Raw genomic sequence first — 27,072 nt, forward strand, 5'->3', positions numbered from 1 at the left:
TAAGACTATCAGCTGATTTCTCAATAGAAACTTTGCAGGCCAGAAGGGATTAGCACGAAATTTTCAAAGCAATGAAAAGCAAGGACCTACAACCAAGATTACTCTACTCAGCAAAGCTATCAATTAGAATCAAAGAATAAATAAAGAGCTTCCCAGACAAGAAACGGCTAAAAGAGTACATCAATATCAAACCAGTATAACAGAAATGTTAAAGGGTATTCTTTAAGAAGAAGAAAAAAAGATTAAAAATATGAATAAAATAGCAATGAGTACATATCATTCAACAATTACTTTAAATGACTAAAAGAGGACAGCATAAAAGAATCTAAAGGATATTATAGTAAGTGAGCTAAATCAGACAGAGAAAGACAAATAGCATATAATTTCACTTATATGTGGAATCTAAAAGAACTATATAAATGAACAAACAACACAGAAAGAGACTCATAGATACAGAGAACAGACTGAGGGTTGAAAGAGGGGAGGGAGGCTGGGGGCTGATTGAAAAAGGTGAAGGGATTAAGAAGTACAAATTGGTAGTTGTAAAATAGTCACAAGTTGTAACATACAGCATAAGGAATACAGTCAATAATGTTATAATTATGTATGGTGCCAGGTGGGTACTGGAAATATTGGGGGAACACTTTGTAAAATATGTGATTGCCTAACCACTCTGCTATACACCTGAAACTAACACAAAAAAAATACTGAATATAAACTGTAATTGAAAAATAAAATTTTAAAAAGGGGACTTCTTTTCTACAGGAAAAAATATATAAAAAGGGACTTCTTTAAGAAGAAAAAGGGGAGAAGATAAAAATATGAATAATAAATGGCAATAACTACATTTCTATCAATAATTACTTTAAATGTAAATGGACTAAATGCTCCAATAAAAAGTAGGGTAGCTAAGTGGATAAGAAAACAAGACCCTGCCCGGCCGGGCATGGCTCAGCAGTTGAGTGTCGACCTAGGATCTAGGAGATTGCAGTTCGATTCCTGGTCAGGGCACATGCCTAGGTTGCGGGTTCAATCTCCAGTTGGGGGCGGGCAAGAGGTAGCCGATCAATGACGACTCTCATCATTGATGCACTGATGTTTCTATCTTTCTCTCCCTCTCCTTTCCTCTCTCTGAAATCAATAGATATATTAAAAAAAAAGAAAAGAAAAAGAAAACAAGACCCTTACATATGCTGTCTATAAGAGACTCACTTCAGCTCAAAAAATACACGCAGACTGAAAGTAAAGGGATGTAAAAAGATATTTCATGAAAATCATAACAAAAAGCAAAAACTGGTGAAGCAATACTTATACCAGACAAAACAGACTTTAACCCAAAGCCTATAGCAATAAACAAAGAAGGACCCAGCAATTTTACTTCTGGGTGTTTATCCAAAGAAACCCAAAACAATAATTTGAAAAGACATATACATCCATATGTTCATTGCAGCATTATTTACAATAGCCAAGATATGGAAGCAACCTAAGGATCTATCAAAAGATGGATAAAGAAGTGGTGCAGCCCCGCCGGGCGTGGCTCAGCGGTTAAGCATCGACCTAGGATCCAGGCGATCGGGGTTTGATTCCCGGTCAGGGCACATGCCCGGATTGCGGGCTGCAGCTGATCAATGACTCTCTCATCATTGATGTTTCTATCTCTCTCTCTCCCTCTCCTTTGCTATCTCTGAAATCAATAAAGATATATTAATAAAATGTTGAAAAAAAAAAAAAGAAGTGGTGCATATATACATTTTTAAAAAATGAAATCTTGCCATCTCCAACAACATGGATGAACCCAGAGGGTATTGTGCTGAGTGAAATAAGTAAAAAGAAAAAAAAAAAGTCATATGATTTCACTTACATGTGGAATATAAAAACCAAAATAAACAAACAAAACAGAAAAAAACTCATAGATACAGAGAATGTGCTGATGGTTGCCAGAATGGAGTGGGTTAGAGGGATGGGTGAAAAGGGGGAAGGGATTAAGAAGTACAAATTGGTAGTTACAAAACAGTCATGGAGATGTAAAATATGGCATAGGGAATATAGACAATAATATTGTAGCTATGTATGGTATCAGATGGGTACTAGATTTATTGGGATGATCACTTCATGTTGCATGAATTACTAATCACTATGTTGTACACCTAAAACTAATATAATATTGTATGTCAACTGTAATTGAAAAATTTAAAAATATCTAAAAATAAAAATAAAATAAAAAGTTGGTTCTTTGAAAAGACTAATAAAATTGACAAAGATCTGGGGATTTAGGGGGAAAAAGAGAAGGCACAATTAAATAAAATATATAAACATAATCAATTTATAAAATGATTTATATAAAATATATAAACATGTAAATAAAATTATATTTTATTATAAGGGATCTAATAGCTAAGATTCCTTGTAATTCTAATCACTTGAAACTATTTACAGGAAGCTTTCCCAGTGTTCTGTGGCAGTTTCAAATATTAATTACAGGTCTGCCAAGATATTGATCTCCTTGGCCCCTGGGTCAGCCAGATAGGACCTGAGAAATGAGAAACCTCTGGCACCCTCCTTGTGTGAGCCTCTTCTCTTCAGTACACCAAGAAAACATTATCATTTTCTATTATTTCTTGGGGGGGGGGAAAGTTAAGAAGCACTAACTTGAAAACTAACTCTTCCAGCTTAGCATTTAAGGACAGCAATATGTATTATCAAAATGACAAAAGATAATAAGGGGTGGCAAGGACATGGAGAAAAGGAAACCTTTGTATATGTGGTTGGTGGGAATGTAAACTGATACAACCATTATGGAAAACAGTATGAAAAATCTTCAAAAATTGAAAATATGACCTTATTATCAAGCAATCCCACTTCTCGGTATATATAAGAAGGAAACGAAATCAGTATCTCCCATGCTCATTGCAGCATTATTCACAATAGCTAAGATATGGAAACAACCTAAAATGTCTATGGATGGATAAAGAAAATGTGATGTGTATGTGTGTATATAAACAAATGGAATAGTATACAGTCTTAGAAAAGAAGATCCTGCCATTTGTGAACCTGGAGGATATTATGCTAAGTGAAATAGACCAGACACAGAAAGACAAATACGTACTGCATGATATCACCTATCTCTGGAATCTAAAATAATCAAACCCATAGAAGTAGAGAGTGGAATGGTGGGGGGAGGGGAAAGTGGAGAGATATTGGTCAAAGGGTACAAAGTTTCAGTTATGCCAGAAGAATAAATCCTAGAGATCTAATGAACAGCAATGTGACCATAGTTAACAATACTGTATTGTATACTTGAAATTTGCTAAGAGGGTAGATCCTAAGTGTTCTCATCACAAGAAAGGAAGAAAGAGAGAGAGAGAGAGAGGGAGGGAGGGAGGGAAAGAAGGAAGGGGAAGGGGAAGGGGAAGGGGAAGGGGAAGGGAAAGGGAAAGGGAAAGGGAAAGGGAAAGGGTAAGAGGGACGCCCTAGCCAGTTTAGCTCAGTGGTTAGAGCGTCGGCCCACGGACTGAAGAGTCCTGGGTTCAATTTCAGCCAAGGGCGCATACCTCGGCTGCAGGCTCAATCCATGGCCCAGTTGGGGCACATGCGGGAGGCAACCAATCAATGTGTGTTTCTCACACTGATGTTTCTCCCCCCCCCACTCTCTCTGAAAAGCAATGGAAAAAATATATCCTCGGGTGAGGATTAGGGAGGGAGGGAGGATGAAAATGGTAAATATGTAAGGTGATGGATGTTAATTAGCTTATTTATGATTATTTCACAATGTATATGTATATTAAAATATCAAGTTGTATATCTTAAATATATGTAATTTTTATTTGTTAATTATACCTCAATAAAACTGGAAAAAACAACAACATATGATATAATATTATGTAATATTATGGAATTAGTTTTTCCTCTCCATTTAATCTAAAAATTATATAATTTGCAACTTTTATGCTCTCCATTTCTTTAATATTTAAAATGCTGTAAGGAATCTTTACAATTAGTAAATCAAAGGGAAATAAATATAAATTAAAGCTAATGACAAAAGAATCCCACATATAATGTAATTTTGTTTGTTACCCATAAAATAAAATACATGTATGAAGAAATTCAGTCCTAACAAATAGGACAGACTTACTCCATTTCTTTAGATTTTGCTTCAGTTCACTAAATAAATACTTACTGAACACTTACTATATGTCTGATACCATGGAAGACCATAGGAAAAAGAACAAAGAATAAATAATTGCTGTTGGTCCTTAGGTTTTGATAAGCCGTAGTATACAAACAGATAATTACAATATGGTGTGGTTAAATTAATAACAGGCAGTAGACTGTGGTGATTAAGGACCCTAGAAGCCAAGTTTCTTGGGTTTGAGTCAGTTACCAGTTTTATGGCCTAACCTCTCTGTACCTAGGGTTGTTGTCTATATGAATATGAAATGCACTTAGTGCCTGGCATACAGTAAGCAATGAATTCCTCATTATTTTTATTAGTATTACTATTAAACATTATCATTATTATGAAAAATTATGCACTTGGTTGGGCACCCAACGTGGTCTGAAGGTTAGGAAGACAAATGTACTTTCTATAATCAGATGATGTCCTCTAAAATCTTAAAACAACAGTCACTAAAACAATCCATATCGTGTTAAAGGTGTTTAAATAATGTTTAAAAATTTACCAAGTACAAATAAGATAAATTTATAAACTATTATATACTCATATAGTTTATATTTGTACATAACCATATGGAAACTTGACTATTTCTTATCTGAGAGTCTTCTGCTATCATTTAAAACCAATTAAAGTGAAAGTGAAAGTATGTACAATTTCAAACTTCATGTTCTTTATCTCCAACTTGTACTAAAAAGGAACAAAAGGGTTGGCTAACAGTATTACTTGTTCCTTCTAATGCAAGGATTTATTCAATCTGACTTCAGTTTGAGCTAATGGTACTTTATAGACTATTTTTAATCCTCACCTGAGGATATGTTTCCATTGATTCTAGAGAGAGAGGGGGAGAGGGAAAGGGAGAGAGAGGGATGGGGGGAGAGAGAGGGAGGGGGAGGGGGAGGGGGAGGGGGAGGGGGAGGGGGAGGGAGAGGGGGAGGGGGAGGGGGAGGGAGAGGGAGAGGGAGAGATGAAATATCAATGGGTTGCCTCCTGCTGGGGATCAAAACCACAACCTAGGTATGTGCCCTGACCAGGAATCAAAACCAAAACCTTTTGGTGTACAGCACGAGGCTCCAACCAACTTAGCCACCCATCCAGGGTGGATTGCTTATTTTTTAACGGATCTATCCTGCATAGAAAGGAGAACACAGTTCACACATAAACTTAGAAATCTCAACAAGAACAGGAATCAGAAACTTACGGTTTTATCTTGATGTTAACACTATACTAATTCCTCCTTTTTTTTTTTTTTTTAATCCTGATCCAAAGATATTTTTCCCACTGCTTTTCAGAGACAGTGGAAGGGAGAGAGAGAGAAACATCGATGTGAGAGAGACACATTGATTGGTTGCCTCCAGATCGAGCCTGCAACCGAGGTATGTGTCCTAGGCTGCAATTGAACCCAGAACCCTTCAAGTCCGCAGGCCATTGCTCTATCCAATAAGCCAAACCGGCTAGGGCACAAATTCTTCCTTTTTGAAAAATATGTCTTTTGTTTGTCTTTATTATCTTTGCAATTGGTTTTAAGTTTCTTATAGAAACTTCAGATGTGCTTTCACACTTACCAAACTATCACTTAAATGTAAGTATTTAATAAAACTCCTTGAATGATCATACAAACGACAAAAACAACCACCTTGAGATGGGCGAGGTTTAAATAAATAATAAACGTCCATTTGTACATATAAGGAAAACTAATTTATTTAGAAAGTGAACTGAGTGGCAGAATCTGAGAAATGGAAGGTGACTTCTTGCACAATATTACTTGAAGTTTTGAACTTCCATAATAATCAAAGGTACTTGCTTCTAATACAGTTATGATGTTTACATAAATAATTATTTATGTATACATCAACAAGACTTAAATAAACCAAATGTTAAAGGGTTATAAAGGAGCCATATTGGTTTGGGAACCAGTACTTAAATGGAAGAATATATTCACCTTTAAAGTTCCATTAAAGTGGGAAACAGAAAGGTGTGAGGAAAGAGAAACCTATCTCCAAAATTGCCACTGAATTGTTTATAGTTATCAAAGCATCTCAACACAGGGTCTGTAAAAAATGGTACAATTCTAATAAGAAACTGATAATGACTTCTTTAATAAAGTGAAATAGCCTCTTCATGTGTAGTTGTCACAATTCACAAATCTAAACTACTAGCAAAGTTGCTCCGAACTAAAGAGCTGAAAAAGTTTTCATTTCTGTTTGAAATAATGTCACTTTCATCTTTCAAGGAAGAGAGGGTAGAAGAGTAGATGACTCATACTTAATATCAAGTTAGTGTAAATTCTATTAAGGATTATTTTAAAGCAAGTTCTAATATTTCTGGAATGAGTCCCAAGATTATTCAGTGATCACAAAATGTTAATTGGAAATTCTAATTTGCATACCTATAACATCACATAAATCAAGTGCAGAAATATTAAATAAAATTTAAAAATCTAGAAAGACACCACAGAAGAGAATTCAAAATCAAAATCAAAATATCCTTTCAGTAAGCTGAAGATTACCATGGAGGTAGAAAGCTAATTTTTAAAATTTACTCAACTGACAGATTTGACTGGTATGGCAAAAGATACTGTAACAAGGTTAAAACACAAAAGAAAAAACTGATAAAAATATTTGCAATATATAAAACAAAGGGTATATCTAAATATATAAAATGTATGTTTAAAGCAAAACAAAATGGGCAAAAAGTTTAGATGTACAGTTATTATAAAAAAACCAAAAAGCCATTAATTATAGGAAAGGTATATTCAACCTACTAATAAAAGGTTCAAATAAAAACAATATATTTTTCATTTCTCTAGATTAGAAAAGAATATAAATATTGATAATAATACCTAGGGTAATGGTCGTATAGATTAATAACACCACCCAGTGTAATGGTAGTATAAGGAAAAGAACATTCTCATACTCTTGACGGGAATATAAAACAATGAAACTTTTTAGTGGAATATTTGATACTATGTATCTATAACATAATTTGATATTTATTCAAAATTTAACACAATACTCTTATTATTTTTTTTTAATCCTAACCTGAGGACATTTTTTCCATTGCTTTTCAGAGAGAGTGGAAGGGGGGAAGAGAGAAACATCGATGTGAGAGAGACACATTGATTGGTTGCCTCCTACACATGCCCGGGCTGGGGATTGAGTCTGCAACTGAGGTATGTGTGCCTTTGGTTGGAATCAAACCCAGGACCCTTCAGTCCACAAGCTGACGCTCTAACTACTAAGCCAAACCAGCAAGGGCAGTACTCCTACTTTTGACGCAACTTATAGGTATACCACTCTTACTGGTGCACAAAAGATGTTCTCTGTACTGTTTATAAGTGCCAAAAAAGGGAGGGATAACCAAGATGTATAATATTAAGAAATGGCTTTATAAAACAATACATCAATACAAATAGCCTAGAATACTAAGCCTTTGTAAGACATAGCTACATATACTTCCTTAAAAGATGTATACCAGATTAGGTTAAAAAATCAAACTGCAAAACATTATGTATATTATAATCTCATTTCTGTAATTAAAGGAAAAAACAATGTATAAAAGAATTCATATCAGATTATTAACATGGTTACTTCTAGGAGTGGAGGGATAGGTGATACAATGAAGAAAAAAAAGAAGAGGACTTTCATTTTATATTCTATATTGTTTGATTTTATTACAGCAAACATGTATTTCTTTTATAATTTTAAAATATAAGCAAAACAATATATTAAATACCATGTGATGACGATAACCTATAATTGTTTTATAACTGTTCACACTTTAAAAATCATTCCTGTGCAATGTTTATAAAAGTATTTTAAACTTTAATAACAACCTTCAGATCATTAAACTATCATTTTAATATTTGCTAATGATAATTTGTATCTGGATTAAGGCCAGTAACCTTTGAACCTACAACTAGTTGAATGAAATATCACCTGCTACAGTCTCATAATGAAATATGTTTCACATTTTTAAATGACGCATCTAGACTTTTGCTCTTGGCTGTGACAGCTTAGCTGGTGTCAGAAAACTATAAAAAATGGATGAAAATGTTTTAAGTGTTTGGGAATCACACAAAAATTTGCTCTATATTCACAGGCTCTTTATTCATTTGTTGCATGCATTGACATGCAACATAGAGAACATAGAGGCCAATAAAAAAAAGAGTCATAAAGTTTGCAGCAGTCTCACTGGGCTGAGGAGAGAAAAATTGGAATTAAGGACTATTAAAGCAGCCAGGATTCAAAGGCCAAGATCCCAGAAAAATGGAATAAGAGATAAAGTTTAACATTCTTCATTCAATTTCCCCTCAAGACATGTGCTGACTACCAGATTTAAGCAGTTTTATAATGGTACAGAACTAAAACTTGGATTTTAGGGCCCAAAAAGGAAGAGAAAACCTTAGTAAAGATTCCTGACTGACCCGGCCGGGTGTGGCTCAGCAGTTAAGCATCAACCTAGGATCCAGGCCATCGGGGTTCGATTCCCGGTCAGGGCACATGCCAGGGTTGCGGGCTGCAGCCGATCAACGACTCTCTCATCACTGATGTTTCTGTCTCTCTCTCTCCCTCTCCTTTCCTCTCTCTGAAATCAATAAAGATATATTTAAAAAAAAAAAAAAGATTCCTGACTGGGCTACAAACCAGCAATAAGAACAAATTGAAGGGAAAAAACAAAACAAAACAAACTTAACTGGATCAAGATGATTTCACTTAGTGAAACACTGAAAGCTTTTCCCCTAAGATCCAGAACAAGACAAGAATGCCTGTTTTTGCCACTGCTATTCAATACAGTACTAGAGGTTCTAGCCAGACTAATTAAGCAAGAAAAGGAAATAAAAGGCAAACAAACTGGAAAGGAAGAAATAATTCTCTCTGTTCACAGACAAAATAATAGGTTTTTTTAAATCCGCAACTGAGGATATTTTTTCCATTGCTTTTCAGAGGGTGGAAGGAGAGAGAGAAACATCAATGTGAGAGAGACACATCAACTGGTTGCCTCTCGCATGCACCCCAATTGGAGCCAGAGATCGACCCTGCTACCAAGGTATGTGCCCTTGACCGGAATCGAATCCAAGACTCTTCAGTCCATGGACAAATGCTCTAAACCACTGAGCCAAATCAGCTAGGACAGACATAGGTTTTTAACAAATCAATAGTACAGGAAGGAGTGAGACTGGCTTGACAGCATTTGATATGAAAAAGGTTTGGGTTTCGCTAAACCCAATGCTGTCACAGTTTCATGAAAAGACACAATGTCAGATCAAGAGAGATAATAGTCTCACCACAGTTTGAACTGACTGGTTCTGGCTGCCACGTGTTAAAGAAGATATTGATGAACTAGTGTATGCCCTGTGAGAGGTCAGGTTGCAAAAAAATCCAGTAAGTTTGCCAGGTGAGGAAGAATGGGTCAAGCTTAGAGATGTTAAATATGGGGAAGAGAAGACCGAGGTGGGTAAAGAATAGCTGTCCTCAGCTGATTTGACAAGTGTAAGGCTAACACTATGAAGTCGCCAATACGCAACCAGTTCGATGTCACTTGGCTCAACCTAGTAGAATAGGACATAGACACTTTTTGTAATGCTGCAGAAGACAAACGAGAATCATTGCGTGAAAGAGGGAAGCAAAGATTACATCAGTATAGGAAGGAGTTTGTCACAGTCAGATGCTCTAGAGCAGACTGAGCTGCCTTACAACGCAGGAGGCAACCAATCGATGTGTCTCTCTCACATCGATATTTCTCTCTCTCCCAAAACTCAATACACCCTGGAACAGTAAATAAACCAGAGACAAAATAAAAACGTTATCTCAGCCCAGCCGGGCATGGCTCAGCGGTTGAGCATCGACCTAGGATCCAGGCGATCGGGGTTCAATTCCTGGTCAGGGCACATGCCCGGGTTGCAGGCTAGGCAGCCGATCAATGGCTCTCTCATTATTGATGTTTCTATCTCTCTCTCTCCTTCTCCTTTCCTCTCTTTAAAATCAATAAAGATATATATTTTTTAAAAAGTCTCTGATTTAAAAACAAACAAACAAACAAAAAAACATTATCTCAGACACAGGCCACTTTAATGCTTAAAAAAAACTCTAAAAGCTACCTAAAAGAGATATTATGCTAGATTCTAAATCTTTTAAAAATATATACCACGGGAACATACACAAATTAAAACAATTTGCTTCATATATATAATATTTAATATTAATAGGCATATTATATATTATATCAGTTTCAATTAAGAATCTAGAATTTCATAGGGTTTTTCCTCTTTTTTTAAAATGATTTTTATTGAATTTTTTTTTAGAGAGCGAGGGAAGGCAGGGGGAATGAGGGGGGGGAGAAAAACATCAATGTGAGAAAAACATCAATTGGTTGCCTCTGGTACACACCCAGACCAGGGAGTAAACCCGCACAACCTGGGCATGTGCCCTGAATGGGAATCGAACCGGCAACCTTTCAGTGCATGGAAGAATGCCCAACCAACTAGGCCACACTGGCCAGGGCTCTCTTTTTATTATTATTATTATTATTATTATTATTATTATTATTATTATTATTGATTTTAGAGAGAGATGAAGACAGAGGGAGAGAAAGAAACATCGATGTGAGAAACATCAATCAGCTGCCTCCTGTACACACCCTAACCGAACCCGAAACCTGGGTACGTGCCCTGATTGGGAATCAAACTGGCGACTTTTCGGTGCATAGGACAATGCTCAACCAACTGAGCCACATTGGCCAGGGCAAGTGTTTTTCCTCTTTTTAATGAGACGGCTATGCTCAAGTCTTATCCTCATGTCCAAGTGATAAAGAACACGCATAACACACTACAATTCCCTGGAATCTCTCTTCAGAGGTTGCAAATTCAACAGAACTGAATATGGCCCATAAATATGTTCTGTTTGGGCAGAAAAGTTCTTTAAAAGTTGAATATATTTATATGAGACGTGTACTCTCCAGTACAACTTCTGTCCCAACATTTTTACTTTCCTACATCCAGCCCCACTTATTCATGTTTGTTATCTGCTTAACCCCAAGAGTAACTTTAGTTTGAGGCCCCCACCATATAGCATTATTTTTATTATTAAAGTTATACTTGGGTTCCTTTTTTAATTTCCTTCTGAAATTCTATATCATATTTCAATACATTTATATTGGAAATAGATATTTTCCCTTCTCTTTCAATCTTCCTGATTTGAGGGCTAGCACTTAACTAGTTCTGTATGGATTTTCAGAATGATGACATAGCAACTCTATTGCAAGAGATGGTGGTTTATTAATGCTATTATTAATTCACACATAATTGTATGACAGAATATACATTACTAATAGCTGGATAAAGGCTTATGATCAAGTGTCAGGAATCTTTCCTTTTTTTCAAGTTAATAGTTTTGCTCGAAATTATTAATGTTTGGCAATATTTCTTCTGATTAAACTGTTTGATCCTTTTATTAATCACACACATGTACATACACACACACTAAAAAATACAATCCTACTTCAAGAATAAACATGTTAAAGTTTACATGCCTTATATGGATAAACCAAAGTGATGCTGGTGGATCTGAAACTATGTATTAGAATTTTGTGTGAAATATTATGTCACTGATAAAAAAACTTTTTCTTACACAGCTAATTCTACAAACATATATGTGGCAAGAGTATACTAAGGGAAAAGTTGGTACAACTCTTTCAAGTGATCATTTTCTATGTGGCTATGCCCAAGCCATCTATTAATGATAAATTAAAAGACTCTTTACCTGTCAGGACCTGAGTCCAGGCACTCAAAAGTTTCATACTTCTCTTGAAGAAGCTGATGACAATACTAATCCCTGCACTGTGTAGGGAGGTGCATTCCTTGCAATGGCTTAAGTGCTAGTGATTTCACCAACCCTTGAAGTGCAGAACAGTAAAAAAACAGTTTTCAGCCGTTTTTCTTACTGATTTCTCATTTAAAATATTACAAAGTAAGATCTCAAGTAAGTTTTAAAATAAATTATTTCTGTTTAAAAGGCAGTGCATTAGTTTAAAGAGACACATGCCAATAGATCTTTCTGAGTTACTGCACATATCACAAGTCGGCCTTTTTCATCAATTAAAAACTTATACAAAGAAGCAACAAATTTATGCTTTCAAATAATTTTCTGATTTACCTTAAAGCACCAAGATTTGGTGGCTACAGATATGTAAATCGGTCTTGCAGAAGGCACTCAACAGTATAAATAGGTAATACATGAGATTAGCTGGGTTAATAAATTGTATCTCTCCTACTGACTCATTTGTTCCTGTGATCAGCATACAGCCCTGGGAGGAGCTGGCAGTCAAATTCATAACTACTAGTTTATAAAGAAACAACACGTTACACTCTCTCATAAGATAAAAATGAAAAATGCTGCCCCGGATGGCATGGTTCAGTGGTTAGAGCATTGGCCTGCACACCCAAGGGTCAATGATTCGATTCCAGATCCAGGGCACATACCTGGGTTGCAGGTTCAACCCCCGGCCCTGGTCAGGGTGCATGCAGGAGGCAACCAATTGATGTGTCTCTCTCACACTGATGTTTTTCTCCCTCTCTCCTCCTACCCCCCTCCCTTCCACCCTCTCTGAAAATCAATGGAAAAATATCCGCAGGTGAGGATTAACAACAAAAAATAATACTACTATGTCCAAAGGCAAAATTAAGTTATACATATCGATCGATCGATAGATATCTGAAAGGCCAAATCTATCTTTGTTTCTGACTGAAATCATAAAATGCCAAATTCATATAACTTCCCATTCTCTTATAGTCCAAAATAAAAAGGGCTTACACAGGATTCCAGGATTTTCCTTTTGCTGTAGGAGAAATGGGTTAAGAAATGTACCTTAGCTAGTTCTAAAGAAAATATTTTATGTATCTAAAAATATTTAATGTTTTATTTGAATTCTCTCCAAATCCTCTTCACTTCCTCAAAGTTTTCATTTCTCTTCTGACCCTCTTAGTGAGAACACTAACACTACTTTCTTGAGATTCAGATCATTATGAGCTTGGCACCATCCAACACATTTAAGTTCTCAGAATTCTTACTTGACATTTTAGTAGAGGAAGATAAAAAACAAAACTGAGCTGAAATCATGCCAGTTGGATGGTGCACATTTCTTTTACTATCTCTACCTATCTATACTGGACACCATTAAAAAACCCTATTTTGAATTTAGATGTTCCCTACCTACAACAAAGAAAGCTTGCCTTGATATGCTTGGCTAACGTGCTTCCGTTTTTCTTCAGTTAAAGAAATTAAATAATCTCTCTTACATTTACCAGTTTTTTAAAAGTTGGCATGCATTCAAAGTCCATTTGAAGGATCTGTTTCTCTAACTTAAAATCACAGCAATTTGATCTCATTTACAATCAACTGAACATAAGTACTTCTTGGCAATAATATGCTCAACTGCTACTTACTTTTGTCTTTCTATGGTTAAGATAATTTAAGAAAAATTCATGAAATAAATATTGCCAAGCCTTAAAATGTTACTTGTATACTTCCTTTCAGTATAATGTAAAGGAGAGGGGAACCAGCAATACAAAATGTAAATTAATGCCCAGCCGGGCGTGGCTCAGCAGTTGAGCATTAACCTAGGATCTAGGAGATCACGGTTCAATTCCTGGTCAGGGCACATGCCCGGGTTACGGACTCGAACGCAGGAGGCAACCGATCAACGACTTTCTCATCACTGATGTTTCTATTTCTCCCTCTCCCTTCCTCTCTGAAATCAATAAAGATACATTTTAAATTAAAAAAATAAATAAGTAAAGTAAAAGGTCAAATTTCTAACTTATTTTATATCAAATGAGAAGACTTTCTAAGAGGAGGTCTCAGAGTAGTAGAGACTAACCAATAAATCATTTTGACAAGGAATGTCAAGGGGAAGCAAAAAATTAAAAGAAACTCAGCTCCAGTATTAACATATCTGTGAGTTTATGACAAACTTGATAACTTAAAAGAATGTAGCTTATGTAGAAATGTTTATGCCAAAACTAATTACTAAATGTAATCCTTACTGTAATTACAAGATCTAAAATAGTTCTCACTTTAGCCCGGCCGGGCGTGGCTCAGCGGCTGATCATCAACCTAGGATCCAAGAGATTGGGGTTTGATTCCCGGTCAGGGCACATGCCCGGGTTGCAGGCTAGGCAGCCGATCAATGACTCTCATCATTGACTCTCTCTCTCCCCCTCCTCTCCTCTCTCTGAAATCAATAAAGATATATCTAAAAATAAATAAATAAATAAATAAAATAGTTCTCACTTTAAAGGTGTTCACTGAGTTCCTACACACTCTATACCATGTTTCCTTTTAATCTATTCTTCCCTGTGACTAGCTCCATCACGTAGCTTCTAACCTTCATATTTTATTTCATGAAGCAAATATTTTTCTCTCAGTTGTAAGGCTTATCTCAATTTTAATCTATAGTTCAAGAGGAAAAAAATTTTTAAGAAAACTACATATGAATTCCCCTTGATGAACTTTTCATGTTCAAATTGCTTAATTTTTAAAATAACTCTTCAGTTTTATATGCATGGTATTATATTTATTTTACACTTAAAAAGGTGATATGTCTAGAGTCACAAAATAAGTTAATGTTTAAAGTAGAATTAAAATTGTGACATTCCTTTTATCTCACAGTACAGATTACACTATTCAAATATTTCCATGAATATCTAAAAAATTTCCTATTTCTAAAATAACAAACATTGATAGCTTAACCTAAAAATGCATATTTATTCACACACACAAAATCACACACAAATACAGGGTGGGGCAAAAGTAGGTTTACAGTTGTTCATATGAAAAATAATACAATAATTAATAAATACAAGAATAAACTCTGTTTCACATATTCAACTGTAAACACCTACTTTTGCCTCACCCTGTACATATCATACACACACAAATAGGGACAGCAAATTAAAATGAAAAACAGCTCTTACCTTCATCTCCCTCTGGTACATATGAAGCTGTAATAATGTCAATATCAGCACAATTCATCACAATCTGATTGGTTGCCTGCCTCACCTAGGGGGAAAGAAAAACCAACAGTGTCATAAATAGCTTGATTAATAATATTTACATCTTCATCTTGGCCTAATGTATGTTGTGGGCATACTTTTTTAAACCCAGACATCACTAAAACCTAAACTTTTTATCCATTAATGGTAGAAATAAGTAAGTAGTTTTAAGTAATCCAAAGCAATTCACATTATATTAAAGCAATAACAGATGGATAAGTATTTCACAGAATTTAAATATCTGACCAGTTAGCTAAAAGAAAAGCACTTTTTTGGTACTTAAACCTTGATTTATAACTACTTCTTTTTTAAATTTTATTTCTTATACGTTGCAATTAATTATATATTATGCAACCCTTGAAACTCATCATGAGATCTTTTATAAGAATGGAGGAAGAAAGTCAGTATCATAAACTATGTCAGAACTTCATAAAACACTCTTTAAATTTTTTATTTTCCCAAAGAAACATTTTGGATATAACAGACACTAGTGACTCACCACCAAGACTAAATAAAGTTTTATTTAGGGCTTTGTCTTGCTTTAAATCCAAAAAATAAGTAAAATATAGAAATAATAAAAGTCCTTTCCTCTCTTCCTCATTCCCTGGAGATAACCACTATTCTAAGGCTAATGTATTTAGTACTTTTGATACATGTATAAAAATCAGCAATGTTTTCAATTTTATATAAATGGTATCAAATTGTGTATATAACTTTTTACAACCTGCTTTTTTCATTTAACATTGTTTCTGAGATGGGTAAATGCTGATAAATGTATATCTAATTCATTCATTTTAACTCTAGCATAGTAGTATTCCATTCTATAAATAAACCAGTTATTTATCCATTTCCTTCCTGAAGGAAGTTAAGTTAGTTCTACTTTTTTGTTATTTAAAATAGTACTATAATGCCCAGCCGGGCGTGGCTCAGTGGTTAAGCGTCGACCTAGGATCCAGGCGATCAGGGTTCGATTCCCGGTCAGGGCACATGCCCGGGTTGCGGGCTGCAGCCGATCAATGGTTCTCTCATCATTGATGTTTCTATCTCTCTCTCTCCCTCTCCCTTCCTCTCTCTGAAATCAATAAAGATATATTTAAAAATAAAGTAAAATTAAAAAAATAATAAAATAAAATAGTACTATAATATCTTGATCCATGTTTTCTTTTTCTTTTTTTAAAGATGTTTTTATTGATTTCAGAGAGGAAGGGAAAGGGAGAGATAGAAACATCCATGATGAGAGAGAGTCATTGATCAGCTGCCTTCTACAAGCCCACTACTGGGGATTGAGCCCAAAACCCGGCATGTGCCCTGACCAGGAATCAAACCATGATCTCCTGGTTGGTAGGTCAATGCTCAATCACCGAGCTACACTGGCTGGGAGATCCATGTTTTCTTGTACACATGTTTTCTTTACCAAGAATTGTCAAATTACCCTCCAAAACAATCTCAACTGGCACTCCCATGAGCAAAGAATAAAGAAATCCCATTTTCAGCATCCTCCAAAAACACTTTAAAATTGTTGACAATCTGATAGGTATTAAATGGTATTCCACTGTTGTTTTAAGTAGAATTTCCCTGAGAACTAATAACATTGATTACTAAGCATTTAAAAAAATGTTTGCCATTATGTTCTTCCTCTGCAAATTGCTTGTTCATAGCCCTTGTCCATTTTTCAATTTGGTTGTAATCTTGTTTTCATATATTTGTTGCGTTACATAAAATCTCAAATTCATTTTCAGATATCTGAATGGTCTAAATCTAAAATAACAAAAATATAGATACCCTAAATGACAAAGAAATGCCTGCAGAGGCTAGTCAAGCAGATGAGTGAAATAGGCTGGGTGAAAGGTATGCATAAAGGAAGGCTATGCACGAGGGAGGGGGAAGTAGCTTCCCCCTCTTTTTAGAACCAACTTTTTAGAACCAACTAATAATTGCTGAACTGAAAAGCAGACTTAGTGTTGACAGATCTTCCCATTTTAAAAAAGCCACAAATTCAGATTTCATGTGCAATCTCCTAACTTTAATTGATGACAAGTAATTCAAAAATTTCAAAAACACTGCATAGACCAAACAAAACCCATATGTAGATCCATAGTGCCTTGAGATCACTGAACAGACCACAAAACTAGGTAAGGATACAGGAGTAATGTAATATCTGTATGAAAAACCTATACCTCATAATAATCATTTTATTAACAACCCCATACATAGACATGATTAATTTTAAACTAAAATTGTCTGACCTATATTGCAGGTAGTATCTTATCAAGCCTATAACAGACTGTCAAAATCTCTAGCACATAGTGTTGGTTCATTATATATTTTGGCTCATTAAAAAAAAAAAATCCTTCACCCTGGCTGGGTGGCTCAGTTGGCTGGAGCATCCTCCTGTACACCAAAAAGGTGGTGGGTTCTATTATGGTCAGGGCACATATCTAGATTGCAGGTTTGATCCCTGGTCAGGGTGCATACGGGAGGCAGCCGATCCATGTTCCTCTCACATTGATGTTTCTCTCTCTCAAAATCAATAAAACCATATTCTCTGGTGAGGATTAAAAAAAAAAAAAAAAATCCTTTTCATAAATCAAATCTTGTTCCTAACAAAAAATGTCATTTAATAAACATATTTTTTTAAATTTAGTGATAATATTCCTTCACAGTGTTTATTTCACCAGAACACATCTAAACAGCACTAAAACTTTTATGCCCCAACTGGCCATTTATAGCACTACATTTGAACAACAACAAAAAAATTTTTGCCTATTCATAAAAATGACTTTTTTAAAAATCAGAAACAGAGAAATGAAGCACTTACTGGGTGTTCTCCAAAGAGTAAAATGAATCAAAACCTTCCAGAGTTTGAAGTTTATGCCAACAGAATAACAACAGGAGTTTAGTTATGCATCTTAATCTTTATCTAGACAACCATATTTTCATTCAGCAACATCTACAGTAAATTTAATGGTAGCCAAGTGGTTAACCTACCAATGTCAGGATGCCTGTACAACACTACATATGCCAAATTATACTATTTATCTCACTACTATTATAACATTCTGAGAGAAAGTGTGTACTTTGGAAAGGCACGGTGCACAACATCCAGTTACAAGTACATTCCAATTCCTCCTGTGATTAGGGAAAGCCCACCTGTTTATACTAATGAATTAAGCTACTGTTGAACAGCTACTAATTTTTTTCCAAGAATATTGCCATTTCTGGAAGGGAAGCAGGAAAGAAACAAAGGGACAAAAATACTTAATAGAATTACACTCACATTTTAAAAAATCAGACAATATATTGTCTCATATTAGAGATGCACTTAAAACAACAGGATAATCCATAGAAAGTGCCTGTTGTAGCACTTAGTGCCTAATACCCAGTAATCACTGAATAGATATTATTAAGGAACACACACAAAGACCAAGATTAAATGTGCTCTAATCATAAAGAAGTTACTCTGAATATCATCTAACAGCATTCACCTAAGTTTATAAAGTGCCTGATCAGAATGATATAAAATTTAACAACTATGTACTGTAATATATATAGCACTTTGGATATCAGCATATATGCACTGCTCAAGAGAGGTAATTTAAAATATCCAGCCTGACCGGGTGTGGCTCAGCGGCTGAGCATCAACCTAGGATCCAGGCAATTGGGGTTTGATTCCCAGTCAGGGCACATGCCCGGGTTGCAGGCTCAATCCTCAGTTGGGGGGGGGGTGCAGGAAGCAGCCGATCAATGACTCTCTCATCATTGACGTTTCTATCTCTCCCTCTCCCTCTCCTTTCCTCTCTCTGAAATCAATAAAGATATATTTAAAAAAAATTTTTAAATCTCCATAGACTTATACGTGTGCTTAAGTGTTTGACTACTACAATAGAACACTGCTTTTTTTAATGCTTTCCCAACAATAGCACTGACCTGATGATTCTGTGTGTGATTTCTCACATATTAACATCATCATGTTAGTGCATTTTTACCTGTGTGTTCCACTATTAAAAATATAGGTAATAATGCAAAGGAATTTCAACATTAAGGTCTTCAGTTTTCAAGCTTAAAAGAGAGCAAAATGTTAAAGTTGGCATATAAAATTGTGTTAATAATAAGCTTATTTTCAACTTTTCCATTTGATGCTATTAAAGAATGGAATGTTAGTGCATTCTTTGTTTCAAACCCAGGGTTTTAAGTCTTCTTGGAGTCTCATACAGACTGCACTTCAACAGAATCAAAACTAAATAATGGCTGTACTGAAGAGACAGCTTGACCATTTGTAAGAATTTTACAATAGAAGTTTCCTATGAGCTAGGAAGGCAGCAGAGACATCTTTTTTCCTGAATGAGTCTTTACTACAATCATTCAGAAATACACGTTACGTGTACTATAATAAGACTCGGGATTTTTTCTGATTGCCAAAGTCCTGAGATTTTAGTATAAGGAAATCTCCAGTGTGACGATTCCAAATACCAGTCAGTCTGATGTCTGAGTCACTTTGCCTAACGAGCAATTCCATCATTAAAATTTTGTAATAATTGTTGTCTTTGTGGAACAAGGCTATAGTTTCTAAAGACAATAAGGAGCAAATAATTAGTAAACACAAGTTGAGCCAAGTTTTCTAACAAAAGAGACATTGAAAGAGCACATTGCAGAAATTCATAATAATAATAAGTACCATTAATGTAAAAATGTTAAACATACAGAACATTGCTATTTATTGTCTGTGGCTACTTACATATATGATAAAACTTTAAAACTATACATAGGAATAATACTCATCTACCTAAAAAGAAAAGTTACCTCTGGCTATGGATGGGTGAAAGAGATGGAAATGGGCCTTAGGGTATCTGTGACATTTCATTAACCCCTCCTCCAAAATCATGCAGAGTCTGAAGCAAACAGGGCAAAATATTAATATCTGCTAAATCTAGGTGGTGGGTTACTTTTCCATGCTTCTAAAATATGTCCTAATTTAAAATAAAAATTTAAAGTGATTACAAGTAGCCAAATAAATTGAGAACTACGTGCATGTATGGTGTTCAACATGAAATCTCCAAGATTTGGAGAACTAATCTCAGTTGACAACAAAACAGCTATTAGAAGACTCAGTCCTTTGCCACTGACTCACATACATTGAGAATAAGACTTAACTTTACAGTAAGAACAGGTTCATTTATGTAGCAAAGTTCAGAGAAGCTTCATAGTTTCAATTTACTACTTAAGACCACATTTATCCAGATTGTACTGGGCAGTATCAATTATCCAGAACCAGGAAGTAAAAAAAAAAAAAGAGAGAGAAAAAAAAGCCTGTATGGAAAGCCAGAATAGATGATACAAAGTCCATACAATACAGCTCATACCTTTCACTCAGAGGAGAATCCATCAAATCCTCACTCAGAAATGTCTTTATAAATTCAAACAAACTTGCTTATCTGGTTACTAAGACCTCTTCAGATCAAGTTTGGTAAAATAAAAGAGGCAAGAAATTTCACAACAGGCAGCAACAAGGCACAATAAGCAGCAAAAATTAATTGCCTCACAGTAAGAAAACAAACAAAAAACTTTAAAGAACAGATATGAAATTAATGAACCACAGTACATAGTTTTGGGTAATCTATGGCAATAAGTATCAATGACAGATGTTCAGAATGATGTCTAGTATTTTAAAAATGAAGAAAGAAACCTAGATTATGAGGAAGTACAGAATTTTAAAGAAATAATACACTTTAGGAATATTTTCATCCTAATCAGTAAATATTTTTTAAAGTCTAAATGCCTCAAAGGGTAAGCTTCATTTATCTGGAAAATTCACTGTAGACAGAATTCATTGCCAACTGATATTAGATAAAGCTTAACATATAAGTTTCTTAGGTGTTTCCTCATAGATACATTTCAAGAAACAGAACAGATAATCTGAACAAATTCAATTTTTTATCATCAGTCTTTCAAATTTAATTTCTTAAGATCAGTGATCTAGCACAATGCTGCACAAATTATTAATTTTATCATTTTTTTAAAAGCTACCAAAATTACTGCATAGAAAATATGCAAAATTGGGGCAGAAAATTCCGTAACACAGGGTTGACAATAACATCCATTTATGTGCCAACTATTAGTCTGCCAAACAAACTACTATATCTGTAACTTTCCTGTAAGTGCCAATTTAGTCATCATGAACATGAATATTTTGTTGGCAGAGGACAGGGATTGTCTAGTGTATTCTGACTTTGGCCTTGAAGGATGATGTTAATTTCCCTGGCACAGGTGAAACATTTCCATAAGAAAAAAAACAAATATTGTTGTAGAAACCACTATACAAGGATAATAAAGAATTGCAGCCACTCACATAAACTTGTAACCTATTTTTTAATTATCCACAAAGCAAGAAAATCAGAATTTGAAATAGCTACAAAAACCCACTGCTCTCAAATATCCTAAAGGGAGGAGAAAAGGAATGTTCCATTTCTCTAGGTCAGCGATTTTCAACCCTTTTCATCTCATGGCACACATAAACTAATTACTAAAATTCTGCGGCACAAAAAATATATTTTTTGCTGATCTGACCAAAAATAGGAATAACTGTGATTCATTCGCACCAGACAACTATTGTTGTGGTGACTGTTGTCATTTTTTATTTGGGTAATCTATGGCTCCTAATTTTTTGTTATGGGAAAAGAGGTCAGTGCCCGGACTAGTCAGGTATTGCATGTTTTAAAAATTCTTGTGGCACACAGGTTGAAAAATCACTGCTCTAGGTCCATAACACCATTTCAAAACCTGCTGAATTAGACCACACTCACTTATGTAAAAGACAACTACTTTTTAAATTAGCGCACACTGACTAATTTCTTCACCTTCCCCAAGAGTCCACACCCCAGGCCAGGTTAAAAATCCACTAAGTTTCTAATATGTAACCTGTACAAATACTCTGGGCTTATCATAAAATTCTGCAACTAAAGCAACCAAACAACTTGCATACTTTGTGTAATATGATTCCAACTATTAGGAAACTGACCCAATACCAGTTATAAATCTGGTTTCTAGAAATGTAATTTTGTCTACATTTTTAGATTTCCACTATAAGATACTACTTAATGCCACACTTTATTGCTCCAATCCATGGATTTCAAAAACATTAACATATGCTTTTTACTACTAATGTAACTTTTTACTAATGTTAATTCCTCTTTACACTTTCAAAGGTGGCAATTCATACAATTAAAGAGTCCGATTATCCTTTAATAACACCTGTTAGAATTCACTATCTAATGCCATCTTTCATCTGTGTTACCACCTAGCCTGAAAGGGATTTCTGAAAAGAAACATTTTGAAAAGTTCATGTTACTAAAAAAATTCATATATATTTCCTTGTATCAAGTTGACAAGTCTCTCCTAATATCTAGCAAATTATCATGTGTTTCCTCAATGGCCTAAACCAGTCTTTAAATATTTCTCATCTCTTTGGAAAAGCAAGTGGAAAAGGGATAATAAATACAACACTGCTTGCTGTTCTATCCTAACTCTCAAATAAAACTGTCACTTCCTAATAAAATAATCATTTAAAAATCTTCCTTGACAATTTTTTTCCTGAAAATTTCCCCTAAATATATGTTCCTCTCAGAATTATGAACCTATTATGCCAACTAATGGGGTAAAGAAACGATTTTTTAATGTTAGTCTTTCCAAATCATGCAAACTCATTCATCACTAGGTCCTTCCTTTGCCAAGTCACAAGACACACTACTGTTTACAATCCCTCCCATCTGCCCCCTGCCAATATATATCAAACACTCTAGTCACTTGGCTTAAACAAACAACATCTCCCAAATAACCCTTTCAAATCCCAATTTCAACCCAAGATGCATTCATTCTGATTCATTTTCTTAATGGAAAATTTCTAAATCATCTGACTTTCACAGGGTTAAGTTTTGCCTTTTGGTGCAGCCAGACCCTGGAGCCCTCATGCTTTCACACAAGTGGCCCAAATACGACAGTACACTTTTAAATTCTATACTTTTAGACATATTTTTAATCTGAGTACTTGGCTTTCAAAGACAATTGCCAACTTTCAATTCATTCAAACACTAGTCTACATTTCTTTCATTTTGCTGCTACATACACACCCTGTTCTTTAAGATTGAGGCCTACTGATTTTTCCTCTTGACTGCAGTGGGAAGAAAAATGAAACAAAATATTTTTACCATCATTCTTTTTAAAGATAACTGCTAAACAGTTCCCATTTTTCATTACAGACTTCACATAATACATCATATAATATGGTATTACAAATGTCTGCTGTTCAGGACCTTTGTAGGGCATCAATATTAATGATCTCCAAAATCAAACAATACTTCAGATAATGCTGCAGGGGGTGAGGGGAGGTGGGGAGAGCATGATTCACCAAAAACTGCAATGAAGAGTAATGGAATATTTTCACCAGTGGTATGCTAAACTAATAGCTTCTTTGAGAGGAAGGTACTGCTAAACAACCAATGCTCTAGCAATAAATCCACCTGCTTCAAAGGCTGTAAAGCTAGGAAGATGGCAGGAAAAGCGGAGATGGGGTCCTCCTTCAGCTTCTCTAGGGGTTAGGAGAGAATAAAGTCACTGCTGCACTGTCACTCGAGGAGAAGGGGAGGGGGGAGGGGCGGATCATCTTGGAAACCCAGCCCCTGGGCCGGAGCAGGCGGGGAGAACTCAGCAAGGCTGCCTGGGATTAACATTCTCCTTCTCACCCTCTCCCCCCTTCTAGAATCTCCCCTCCAGGCTAACGCGCGGCGGCCGGAGTAGTCCCAGATGACCGCCCCTTCCGATGTGTCCTCGGTGGGGCGTACGTAGAACCACCGAAAAGAACTGAGTCAGGAGGCTGAGATGGAGCGTGGACTCCGATAACCCCTCTGGCCTCTTCCAACACCCTCCAGCCTCTTCCAGAACACTACCAAGCCCGGAAGGGCCGGAGATCAGTGGGGATGCCCCACACAGGTGTGCTTGCCCCGGAGGGGCGCACGGGCCCGGCCCGCCGGCTCCCGCAGCGCTCCCCGCAGCGCGGCCTGGACCCCAGCCCAGCAGGGCAGAGCATACTAGACCCCGCGCCCCGCGGCCGCCTCGGAGGGGCGCGCCCGCCGGGGAGCCAGCCTCCCCAGTCCCAGGCCCGCAAAGCCCAGGCCCGCCCGCCAGCCCGCCCTCCCGGCCGGGCCCCCAGCCCAACCCGCGGGCGCGGCCTAACTAATTGCTTGCCCCGCAGCTCGCCCCCGGCGCCCGAGGGTCGCCGTACCTGGGCGGCGGCCTCCAGCTTGCCCTCGAAGGTGAAGTCCAGCAAGTCGGGCTTGAGGCAAAGGCTGTAGTTGATGGGGGAGACATCGGCAGGCAGCCTCTCGAAGGGCCTCTTCTCCGGCATCGCGGCGAGGCCCAGGCTGTGGAGGCGGCGGCGGCGGCGGCGAGAGGAGCGGCTGAAGAGGAGAAGGAGGAGGGGAGGAGGCGGAGGGCCGAGGAAGAGCAGGCGGCGAGCGAGGGAGGGGGCGGCGGCTGCCAGCCACATCCACCGAGCGCGGGCGACCGCCTAAGGAGAGCTACCCCGGGGATCCTGGGGGACTGGGGCGAGACCCAGCCCGAACGCCAGGGGCCGGGAGGGAGTCTATGCGGGCGGGCTGACTGCCTACGGGGAAGGGGGCGGAGGGGAGGGCAGGGGAGGAGAGCCTGGAGGGAGGGAGCGAGGGAGGGAGGCGGTGGCAGCGGCGGCAGCTGCGTGCGCGGCCCCGGCTGCCGGGCGCGCCCCCGCGCGTGCGCGCGCGCCCGGGCAGGGGGCGGAGCGGCCAGGCCGCAGCCGGGGGCGGGGGCAGGGCGCGGGGTCGCGGGCGCGAGCTGCGAGCCCGAGGCGGCCGGCGGCGCTGCACCTGTCCGCGTCGCCGCGGAGAGGGATGGCCTTCTAGAAGGCCCGGGAAGGACTTGAGAAGCCGAGGGAAAGGAGTGAGCACCACCCCCGCCCCAAGGTGTCTTTGGAAACTGAAGCCTAGTTAGTTGGTCAGGGCAATCAGGGTTAAATGTTAAAATATCAATTCGGAGCAAAACCCTAAACCTGATTTTTACCTCCAGATCAGTGGAAAGCCGTGACCCGAGGCTCTTTAGCCGTAATTATTCCTGTTATTTTTAAGTAGCAACTTCAAGAGATGATATGAAAAAATTTGTCAGGAAACTTTTAATAATCCACGTTCCTTAAACCAATGCGATTTGGACTTTTGAGGGAGTGACTTCAAAAGTTAGGAAGATTTTTGTTTCCATGATTTAATGTTCAAAATAAGATGTTTTACCTTTTTTCCATTTTCATCTTTGTTTCTGCTTTTAAAAAGAATAAAAAACCCTTTTCCAATTATGGCCTCTCGAAAGGTAAATTAGCTGTGACTCCCTCAGCTCTGTAGTAGCTATCTAGCAAATTGAGGTACATATATATTTAATGTAAATATATATTAATTATATGTAAATATGTATATCTTTTAAAATATTTTAAAGTGTTAGGGACAAGGAGATTTATCCATAATCCCCATATGCCTTTATAGAATCTTCTCATGTAGAACTCCTTAATTTCTAAAACTCTAATGAATGTTGTACTAGACCAGCACTGTACAATTGAAATATAATGTGAGCCAACTAGCTTTAAACTTTCTAGTAGACACATCAAAAATTTTTTAAAAGGAAAAAGGAAACAGGTGAAATTGATACATCTTATTTACCCTAACATATCCAAAATATTATAATTTCAAAATGTAATCAGTATAAAAATACTAATGATTTTTTTCTGTGTTAAGGCTTTGAAATCTAGTGTGTACTTTACATTTACAACACATCTCAATTCTGACTAGCCACAGTTTGCATGCTCAGTAGCCCCATGTGACTAGTGGCTACTGTATTAGACAGCACTGTCTTGGGCACTGTACTTGCCCTCTCATCCTCTGAATCCTAGATACCTTTTAAGACAGACTAAAAACCCAAAATGCTTTCAAACTAACATGTGAAGTGGGGCCTAAAAGGATGCATTTCTATGAGCACTTTTTGGTCATACAAATAATAATAGAGCAATAATCTAATTAACTAATAATTGAATAATAATGTATTGCGTGCTTACTGAACACTTTTCATGTATTAATTCATTTAATCGTTTCAACAACTGTGTTAGGTGGATGCCATTATCCCCATTTTACAGAGGTTCAGTGACTTGCCCAAGGTCATAGCTAATAAGTAGTAGAGCTGGCATTAGGGCCCAGCACCTCCCCTCCCCCGGAAAATTTTGCAGCAGTTTTCCTATTTTTCTAACTCTCTAGTTTTGCTTTCTTCTAGTATATCTGTATCTCAACTTCTTAAAAAGTTATTTTCATTATGCAAGAACCCATAAGGATCTTTTGTCCATTAAAGAAAATTTGGTTTGTAACCATTTAAGGCTCTCTGCGAACTGTCCTTGCCATTTTCTCAGACTTGTCTCTTCTTCTTTTTTTAATATGTATTCATTGATTTCAGAGAGGTGAAGGGAGAGGAAGAGAGAGAGATAGAAACATCAATGATGAAAGTAATTGATTGGCTGCCTCCTGCCCACCCCCTATTGGGGATTGAGCCTGCAACCCAGGCATGTGCCCTGACTGGGAATCGAACCTCTATCTCCTGGATCCTAGGTTGATGCTCAACTGCTGAGCCACGCCAACTGGGCAGACTTGTTTCTTCTTGTCCTTTAATATAGATTCTCCAATCTTAGCAAGCTACCCTATTTACCATTTGACCCTTACAGCTTGCTGATGCTCTCTTCTGTACCATTGCTCATGCATTATTGCTGGAAAGACCTCATCCTTTTCAGCAAACCCATGTC

At 37.0% G+C, this 27,072-nt stretch overlaps 1 protein-coding gene across 3 annotated transcripts in view; it reads right to left on the bottom strand.

Annotated features, from left to right (window-relative positions):
- The window catches only part of NPEPPS (aminopeptidase puromycin sensitive), a 64,057-nt gene extending 39,061 nt beyond the window's left edge, over positions 1–24,996 (bottom strand). The window contains exons 1-2 of one of the 3 annotated variants that reach the window (XR_014000531.1): positions 24,496–24,886; positions 15,144–15,228 (exon numbers count right to left, since the gene is read on the bottom strand). Coding sequence is in view for 2 of the 3 variants with exons in the window: in XM_081162161.1 (XP_081018287.1) it covers positions 15,144–15,228; positions 24,496–24,759 (349 nt within the window). In the remaining variant the exon portion in view is untranslated. Of the gene's footprint in view, positions 1–15,143; positions 15,229–24,495 lie in introns of all 3 variants that reach the window. The other 2 variants (XM_081162161.1, XM_081162162.1) reach the window with 2 other exon arrangements.
- Positions 24,997–27,072: the final 2,076 nt, after the last annotated feature.

This window comes from Miniopterus schreibersii, assembly GCF_964146895.1.
Source record: "Miniopterus schreibersii genome assembly, chromosome: 16".
In the NCBI taxonomy this organism is placed as follows: Eukaryota; Metazoa; Chordata; class Mammalia; order Chiroptera; family Miniopteridae; genus Miniopterus; species Miniopterus schreibersii.